We start from the raw sequence: 10,014 nt of genomic DNA, 5'->3' as shown, positions 1-10,014 counted from the left end.
GGATCGGATTACATTTTTTATTTCTCTCCGATATCCGATCCAGTAATTTACGTCAGTATCGGACCGATACCGATACTAAATATCGGATCGGTCCATCTCTAATAATGACTTGAACCCATAACTCCATAGGATCTGTTTCCACTGATTTCGAGTCCAGTTCTTGTGTAATTTGGCAAACCTTAGCCTTTTCTCTCTGCTTTCCTTCCTTAGAACTGGCTTTTTAACAGCGACCCTTCAGCTGAGACCATTTCTGATGAGGCTTCAGTGAACAGTAGATGGATAAACTGAAGGCTCACGTACAGCTGTCTGGTCCTGTATCGGGCCTTTGCTGGATTTATTTTATCCTATTTCTTCATGATTTTACGATACTGTTCATCTGCTGCAGATAGTTTGTTTTTGTTTTTTTTGGATTTTTTTCCTCCACTTGTTCAATTTCCTCAATACGGGCTAATAGCTTTTAAAGAACTTTAAAACATAGGAAGTATTTTATAGTGTATTTTATACTCGTGAAAAAACTGTGTTTTTGTTGAACAATACAACAATGAAAAATGACATAATGGTGTTAATTTGTAAGAAAGTTTAAAAAACACCTGAATTAAATATACTGTATTTGAGCAAAATCTGTTACATAGATAACAACCGTGAGTACTTGCTCGAGAACAGTTAAAAAATTTGAGGAAAGTCTGACTCCTTGGAAATAAATGACTCAAGACTTTTGCACAGTAAGAATTTACTGTATGCACTTCATGACATGACATACTTTCAGTTATATATTCTGTTAATGACACGTGCACCTTGTCCCGTAGTTTTATAAATATTGGGATGAGCTTTGTGAACCAGTTGTCCGTCACAGATGGTAATTCTGTAAGCTGTCGAAGATAAACAGTGCAGTTAGAATATTTACAGCTCATTCACATTGGTATGGCATCGGGTGTGGACCGGTGCGGTCCCCCAGTGTATAACAATCAGCTGTGTATATATAGATAATTACTTAATTCACAGGAAAAATTGCTTCTTTAATTTTTAATTCTGTATTTTTTTTTTTCAGTTAAAGAGCCGGAAGCACTTCCTATTGTACAAAACAGTCTTTCCTCAATGAGAGTGCAGACTGCAAGCCTAAGTTTCTCTGCAGGGAATAAGAAAAAGTCAAACTGAATTCCCATTAAGCTGAAGGCTTTACTATAGGCTTAAGCTGAACCAATCACAGCAAGAGAAATCTTCATACCTTATTGAGTACATTTGTTGTACACTTATATTCACACCAACAAAGCATACGGTTGTCTTTAGGGATGTTGTGTTTTCAGTTCAGTCACATTTTTCTATGTGGTCAGTTTATTTCCTTCATAATTCATAATCATTCTTTCTTCTGTGTGTATTCAGAATTCAGAATATATAAAAACATCTACTCTTATTACACATTAACAGCTATATTCACTTTTCTTACTTTCTGCTTCTCTCCACACCACCCAGTGCATAAACAAACCACTGACTCCATCCAGCTGACCATTCATAACAACGGTTGCCCTGGACACTGCCAATAGGAACAGATGCTGTTTGGCTTGTCTTCTGAATGACCCTAATGACCCTTGAACCCATTGTTTCCAAAATAGGCTGCCTCCATGTCTTGTCTGGGTTTTTAGGTTCAGCGTGTTTATCCCTGGAGCTCTGATGTTTTGTGTTTTTCTTTGTCGTGTTACAGATATAAAGACCTTGTTGTCCCAACACTGGGAGACAAGAAGAAACTGTCTCCGGAGGAAAAATGTCGCTCAGTACTGCAACAATCAAAACTCCAGGGATGGCAGGTGTGTTTGTGTCCAGTGTCCTTTTCTGTCTCCATCAATAATGAAAAATTTGCCAAATGACTTAATCCCTGACCCTCTGTTTCAAAGATCCCATGGAATCCTGACAACTTGTTCCAGCTGTCCCACCTCATCAGAATTCGACACACACACACACACGCACGCACACAGCAGCACGGACCCCTCCAACCCTCCTCTCTCCTGTCTGCTAGACTGCTGTTGTGTCTGAGCGTGTGACCCCACAGGTCACACATGCATACACACTCCTCCACAATAGCCCGCAGACACTTTTGATAAAACCCTGCCTTACTCACTCACTCAGTCACTCACACATAAACACACGCACACACAAACACACACACATTACTCCTACAAGTAGCTTGTGCTGGAATGAATAGGGGCTATCTGTGCAAGTATGTCACCCTCACAATTCCTTGCACCTGGTATAGCGTGACCTCTGTCACCTCTCAAAAGCTTTCTATGTCCAGGAAGTGAATGCATTATCAGCATGCAAACCCACACCCTATCCACACTCCACACCCACTGATTATCATAAATTACTGCTACATCACCGGTCTCCCATCGCTCAACTAGCAGGTCACACTCTTCTGAGATTTCCAAAAGAAAACAGCTTCACAGGGTCCTCTAAGTGCTCCTTTTAGCTGATGAAAAAAAAAAAAAAGATATATATGTGTATGTTTTATTAGATTTCTTGTTTCGTTGTCTGTGTAGATGGGCAGCAGTAAAGTGTTTCTGAGATACTGGCAGGCAGACCAGCTCAACGACCGCTGCTACCAGCTACATAAAAAGATCATCACCTGTCAGAAAGGTAATACTCAATACAACAATATCGTCTACCACCATCTTCTTTTCGAGCCATAACACCTCTGATGACTGTGTCTTCATCTCCACCCAATGTCTCAGTTGTTCGCGGCTGGCTAGCCAGGCAGCGGGTCAATCGCAGGTTATCGTTACAACACAAAGAGGAGTGCGGTGTGCAGCACTTCCTGCAGGGGGCAGAAGACATGGGACTGCGAACCTACGACCAGCTGGTTATCCAAAATGCCTCCGACATTGCAAGAGAAAACGACCGCCTGCGCTGCCATGGCAATAGCCTGCTCAACACCCTTGGCAGTAGTCCACCCCTTGGCGAAAGACCAGAGCCGGTGGGGAAGGAGGAAGATCAGCCAATCAGGAGGTAAATGAGCAGACACCAATACAGTGTACGCCCTTTTATTTAGATCAGAAAGCAAATATTTTGCTTGATCAAGGATAGAGTTCCGCTATTCTCCTGGTTAGAACTAATTTAAAATATGGATATTTCTTTTTTCATTTTCTCAGTGCACATCTTCGTAACCTTTAGCCATTTTCTGACATTTTATAGTCACTGCGATCAATCAAGACCATATTCTCACTAAGACAGAGCTTTCATTACTTACTATAATGTGATTCATATTATGAGGCACTGACCTCGTAGTAACTGTAGTGTCATTTAGCCCGGAGAAAAACAATCGTAGTCATTTACAGGATTTATGACTGTGTGAAGGAATCATTTGCCTTCATAATTGTGTGTGTTTATTCATCTGCGTGCTTGTGTGTGGCCATGCCAGCACAGCATGTGCTTTCTGATTAATGATGTCACTGTATACCTGTGTGCTGCAGACTTTTAATTGTGAGGTTCATGATGGATAGTCAGATAATGACTCGCGCTATCAGATTGTTTTCGTATTGTGTTGCTCCTATGGAATACAATCCTTATCTCCACCTCACCTCATTCTAATATACCAGTATATTACACTTGGAGGAAATTAAATAACTCTCAAGCCTGACTTGGAAAAAGTGTAAAAAAGCAATAAAAAGCTTTTTAGAGGTGGCGCTAAATGAAGGGCCTTCATAATAACTCAAGTGTAATTGGTATTTCAGCACTATTAAAGTCGTAAGTACGTACAGGTACTATATTCTTATGCTTTCTGCAGTATGCTTCATAAATATGTGCATTATTTCTATAAGTTCTTTTTTGCCTGCAGAGAAAGCAGTGCTATATCATTTCTATTGATTACTGCTGTTGTTGGAGGAAAAATACTTTTATTTCATTTTGATAAATACTGGTGGCTAAAATCCTGACAGGACAAAACATTTTGACAAAATAGCAAATTGTTCTACATTTATTTAGGTTTGAATTGTTGTCACACATGCCTAAAAAAAGCACATTTAAATGTGCTTTTTAAACGTGAAAGGAGACCAGAGATCACAAATAATATAAGACACATGTTTTCTATAAACTCTGTGTCCTTGAGCATGTAACAGCTGATAACAGGTTTCACCTTTGTCCTGTAGAGGAGATAAAAATGTACTTACATCTACACATTCCCCCAGATTCCCCTACTGTAATCTCACTGCAGATTTTCAAAACGCCTCTCCTGAGTACCTCCACAAATGCTCACCCCCCACCTCTCACCCCCGACCGCATGCCTGCCTGCAATCAGGAAACTAACAGATGGCTCACCCAGATTAGCCAAGGAAATATCAAACTGGATGATATCAAATTACAGCAAGGACATTAGGTTTAATCTCTTTGGTTGTTTCCTCCTTTTGCCCAATTTATCTTAAACCTCTTTTTTATTGTCACTTTTATTGTCACTTTTATTGTCACCTCACATGTGCAGGCACACTGGCACAGCACATGCGAGTGAAATTCTTGTGTGCGAGCCCCACAAGCAACAGAGATGTGCAAACACAACAACACAAACGAGCAAAATACAAGAATGGCCAACCTGAAACTAATAAATATATGTACAATATATAATAGTGTATGCATTTCTGGATGTGTATACTAAATATAAATCTGAAGTGACATTTGAGGCAAGCGTATATTGAGTTTGATTAATTATAAAGTAAACTCACTCGTCGCCTTTTAAACATAAATTCATTGTTCCTTATTTCCATTTGTAGAGGGTCAGAGAAAAGCACGAAAGTGCATGAAGGCCCTGCCAATGGCGGAAGTCGAGTCATTCGCCACTTTCGCTCCAGCTCGGTACCCACCCCGCTCGCCATTGAGAACATGGTCCATTCGTCTGCCAATCCACCCATCAAACCAGCCTTGCAGCAAGTTGTCCATATCAATGAGGATGGAGCAGGCGGGGGAGGTCTTTCCTCTCCTCGTAAGCAACCTCCTCCTAAACCAAAGAGGGACCCCAATACTCGTCTGAGTGCATCTTATGAAGCAGTTAGTGCAGGCCTGACGATGGCCGCCAAAGAGTGCTCCACTCCAGAGGGCTACGCTTCACCAGCTGGAAGCCCTCCTAAATCCCAGCTATCCCCCACAGACCCAGCAGGTAAATCATTTCTACTGGACTGTCAAAGATATAACAGATGGCGTTGCCTCATTGCTGTTACATATTGATTTAGCTTTCTTTGTTTTGTTTCTTCCTTAGCCTTGTCCAAACCCCGTCCCCATAGTGATGACTACACAACTATGAGAAAGGTACCACCCCCGAAACCCAAGCGCAGCCCCAACACTAAGCTGACTGGCTCATATGAGGAGATTAATGCTGTAGCACCCCAGCTCCATCAGCTACGCCCAGCTGATGTAAAGTTGGCCCTGCTTTCACGTGGCGGGGGATTTGGAGGCTTGATGCAGAGAGCAGCCTCTATAGATGCTCCACAAGGGGTTGCACTAAGTCTGTTCAAGGGCCAAGATGAAGAAGACATTTACATAGAGATGTTGGGATCCCAGCAGCGGGCACGAAGCCTCCAGGAGCCGCCTGATAGCCCAGAGCAAGCCGACTCGGAAGCTGTCTACGAGGAGATGAAGTATTACCCTTCTGAAGATGGTGGAGCTGCTGCCTCTGTCACCAAACCAGCCAAATTGGAGGCTCTAGGACTCAACTTATTAGGATTGGGGACATCCCCTCCTCAGAGTGCAGAGACTAAACGACTGGCATTGGGGGTGACTGCTGCTTTGGACATTGCTCACTCACATAGCACATCAAACAGTGGAGCTCCCAAAAGCCAGCATGGAAAAGATGGCAGCTGTGACATTCCTGCACCTTTTCCCAACTTGCTTCCCCACCGCCCTCCACTCCTTGTATTTCCGCCCTCCCCTGTCACCTGTTCTCCTGCTTCTGATGAGTCACCCCTAACCCCCCTAGAAGTAAAAAAGCTGCCGGTGTTTGAGACAAACCTCAATTATGCCACTGGGCCAGACAGCCCCCTGTCCCCACAGTACGCCCGCCAGAGGGCTGATTCCTCCCCAAGCCTCACTGTTCTAATGCCAGAGAAGAAGTCCACACCTCCACTCACTCCTCCACCTCCTCCTCCTAGTGCCCCACCTCCACCCTATAGACCTCCTTCACACTTCCCCTTCCCACCTGAGGCCAACTTCCTGGCTCTGACACGAGCAGCATCTGTCACCGGGAGCTCAGATTCCTCCAAAACGTCCTCACAAAGAACAGGCGGGGAGCCGCAGGGGAAGCCTCCTCCCTATTCCCCTGTGAAGGTGTCTCGTCCTGAGCCTCGAAGAGCTCACTCGTGCTCCTCGTCTCCACTGCTATTCAACCCAGCCAACGGCAGGCCCCTGACCAGCCCCCTGGATGAACTCAGCACCCTGTTCAGCTCTGGACGTAGCCTACTGAGGAAGTCTGGCCGCAAGATGAGAGATGGAGGTCTGTCAGTAGACACACACTCCTCGTGTACATACACATTATGAAGTACATGCACTTCCCCCTTTTTCCTTTAATTATTGCATATGTATTAATTTGCTTCCCAAACCACCAATATATGAACCTTTTTGCATTTTGTAAAGAGTTTCCCATTCAGCTGAATGCACGTGTGTTTCTTGCTGTTGTCTGCCCACAGTTGTGAGGTTATGATCAAAATCCCATCCTGACCTAGGTCAGATGATTTATTGCATGCCATCTGATTACCTTCTATACAGCAGGAGTAGTTTTACGTGCTTAGATAGGTAATAACAATATCTTTTGTCAATAAATCTGTCACAGATTTTGTTTCGTTTTCGAGTAGTAGAGAGGTAAGATGCGCTGTTATCCAGACCTACATTTGGAAACCCCTTACATTAGATCAGATGTTGTAACCAGCAACCCCCTTTGGCCTACTTGAGGCAACCTATTTGTTACAGCCTCCTGTGTAGTGCCCTTTGGCTGCTGCAGCTGCCTTCTAATATGTTAGGTAATGAGCCAGCTTGTGTAAATCACTTAGCATCACACTGCACTGTAATTATGTTTTAGCTTTGTTATTGTGTGCTATAGCTCTGCACGTATGTAAAGTACATAGAAACTGTGTGTAGTGATGAAAAAGCTGACCTTTACAAAAGAAGAACAAACAGTATTTGTCACACATAGTGAATGAAATGAACTCCAGTCCCTTAGGTCAAAGGTTTCAAACCCAGACAGAGAGAGAGCGTGAAAAGTAAACTTATCACTGATATTCCACCTTGAGAAACTGTCGCACCCTACTGTCTGAGGCTCTGTTTCCTCAAAGTGTATTAGTTGTGGCTGGGTTAATAATACATGAGCAGGAGAACCAAGAGGATAGCTATGAAATATTTAACAGCTCGCTCAGGTTCTACTGAAGGGAGCGAGACTGCCTCGCAGCATTGAACAGCACGTCCTGGACTATTATTTGCATATTCGAGAATTCAGGTGAAAGCATCAGCTAGACATCATGCTAGAGGCTGATTGTGAAGCTAGCTGAGCTGTGATCAAAGCTGTTGTCTCATAGTTCTATAAATACAATAAGTTCAGTGGGCAAAAAGTTGAACTCCTTATAAGAGACGGTATGAGGGCAAGTGAACATGCTTACGCATTTGAATCACATGACATCTTGCGTCTGACCCCTCGTCAGCACCTGCAACTGTACGGGAAAAGTGCTGGCGTCATGGAAACGGTGTGTGTGACAGGGAACCAAGCACTGGTGTATTTTGAGTGGGCAAAGCAAGGCGGCCCTCTTAGATCCATGCGTAGAGAGATGCCAGTGGGCTTAACAGAGCGCTCTACTTCCGTTCCCTATCGGCTGTTAAATAACTGAATGTGATACCTGACGCTGTGGGACTGCCCAGGGGTTGCAGTTGCTATCCCGGACATGAAGTGAAGAGCAGCTGACACTCTTTTCTCCACCCGCCTTTCCTCATCTTCAGGGAATGAGAAAACCACAGGAATGCAAGGGAAAGAGGGCAGGGGGTCTTGGCAGGCTTTAGGAAATCAGAGTCATGAGACACATCATACCTCAGCAGCACCATCCAAAATTTCCAATTTCATTTAGCTTTTATTATGGTCTTTGTGCCTGAATGACTCATCTTTCATAAGCATGAACACGCGCATGGGCTCTGTCTCACTGCATGGCCTTGTGTCCCTTGTAAAAACTCACCTATCCCATGGGATAGTACAGTTTGGTAACTTTATATTTAGGCATCTTGTGACCATGGATGGACCGGGAGGCAAACATTCTCTGTGTGGGACAGCAGCTGATGAATTCTCATTCACACTGCCACACACATATGCACCCACAGTTACTTACTCATGCAGTGTGTAGCATTTGAGCCCCAAGGAGCAGCAGAAGGGAGAAAGGCAGACAGATATTATGAAATATATAAAGAGAGGGTATTCTGATGATATTATGCATGATGGATATTACCGTTTGTAACATGCACCGATATGCAGTTGCATTTCCTCTTGTTATATTCCCACCAGGATTCAATTCTAATATCAATCTGCCAGGGAGGGAAGACTGTGGCTCTGCCCCCACCTCACCATCTCTCCAGCTACAAGACAAGAACGCCAACAACCACTCTCCCCACTCACAAAGCTCTGCCCCTGTAGAGAACGGGAACCAGATCTCAAACGGTAATAGCCCAATGTTGCACATTCACACTCACAATCTTAGGAAGATATTTTTAAATAGCAATGACCCGCTATATTCTTCGAGGTTACTTTGGTAAAGCTTGGCGCGGACTTGCTAGTGGTTTTTAAGCATGGCAAAAATAGAAATCCAAAGCTGTGCACATACAGTGCCTGGATTGAATCAAATAAGTTCTCCATATTTTATGAATGTCAAGGTTACAATGTGTTTTTGACAAATTTCAAGTGTGACATTAAGGAAAACTGACATGGCACCTTCATGACATTTCAGGTGATAAGCAAAGACACACTGAGTTTTTTTGTTTTGTTTTTACAACCTTTGTTATCATATATTAAGACCCTGCCAGCTTCACCACTGTCATGTTGGTACGTAACTATGCATCTAGAGATTAATGGGTGTCAGTCTACTTATAGTTTACAGTTAGTAAAAAGTAGTTAAAATGCCATGTGGTTGTAAATAAGAAATACAGTTCCACCGGCTCTACCTGTGGAGTGACAAAGTCATACACCAGGCCAGTCTTAGCTGCAAACTCTCCTTTTAGCCATTGTAATGCCAGATCCGCACAATCACTTCAATTCATTGTGGAGTGGACTGAAATAAAAGTAGTTGCAGGCTGGGAAGATTGGTAAGTGGAGTTAGAGTTACAAATAACGAGAGGGAAATTAAATGGTATAATCAGGTGACCTGAGAAACTGAGAAGGATTTACTGGAACCAGAGAGTGGTTACTTTATTCTTAAATACCCAGAGAGTTTTGCAACCAAACCATACTCTTGCCTTAACATTTTTCTTTGCTTGAAAACAGTTTCTTAGCCCTCTCTAAGATTGCTTGTGTTTGAAAAACGGTGTGTCCTTCAGACTCTACCTGCCTGTGTGTGGAAAGACTTGAGAAGACAGATATCCGTGGTTTGTGAAACGCTTCTTTTTTTGTGTTCAGGGTCGCTGGAGGATGAGAGTCACAGCAAGTCAAACTCCTCCAGCACCCCCTCTTTGCACAGACACATGGATAGTCATCATACTCAGGTAACCACAAAGACAGGCACTTAAACACACAGACACACTTTTGGTGCCTTCATCAGAAGCTATGTACAGATGGCAACAGGTGCAGTTTTTTCTTTGCAACCTTACTCCCCAACACTTTACGTAACACACAGAAGTGCATCTGACCTTGGTGTGTTTAAAACTTGTCATGGGATGCATATATGTATACAGTTAAACACACACACACACAGTTAGAGCACCACTATACAGGGAGTGCAGAATTATTAGGCAAATGAGTATTTTGTCCACATCATCCTCTTCATGCATGTTGTCTTACTCCAAGCTGTATAGGCTCGAAAG

General features: G+C 43.3%; 1 protein-coding gene across 3 annotated transcripts in view; it reads left to right on the top strand.

The window, feature by feature from the left end:
• The window catches only part of myo16 (myosin XVI), a 61,491-nt gene that overhangs the window by 41,297 nt on the left and 10,180 nt on the right, over positions 1 to 10,014 (top strand). For 2 of the 3 annotated variants that reach the window (XR_001290544.1, XR_001290545.1), the window contains exons 24-30: positions 1,700 to 1,802; positions 2,532 to 2,628; positions 2,724 to 2,997; positions 4,752 to 5,134; positions 5,234 to 6,463; positions 8,507 to 8,659; positions 9,611 to 9,696. Coding sequence is in view for 1 of the 3 variants with exons in the window: in XM_013914368.1 (XP_013769822.1) it covers positions 1,700 to 1,802; positions 2,532 to 2,628; positions 2,724 to 2,997; positions 4,752 to 5,134; positions 5,234 to 6,463; positions 8,534 to 8,659; positions 9,611 to 9,696 (2,299 nt within the window). In the remaining 2 variants the exon portion in view is untranslated. The remainder of the gene's footprint in view (positions 1 to 1,699; positions 1,803 to 2,531; positions 2,629 to 2,723; positions 2,998 to 4,751; positions 5,135 to 5,233; positions 6,464 to 8,506; positions 8,660 to 9,610; positions 9,697 to 10,014) is intronic. The other variant, XM_013914368.1, reaches the window with a different exon arrangement.

The sequence above is a fragment of the Pundamilia nyererei genome, unplaced genomic scaffold, assembly GCF_000239375.1.
Source record: "Pundamilia nyererei isolate P.nyererei 1_Seehausen unplaced genomic scaffold, PunNye1.0 scaffold00190, whole genome shotgun sequence".
NCBI lineage: Eukaryota > Metazoa > Chordata > Actinopteri > Cichliformes > Cichlidae > Pundamilia > Pundamilia nyererei.
Note: the sequence above shows the minus strand (reverse complement) of the source record. Positions and strands in the feature narration are given on the sequence as shown.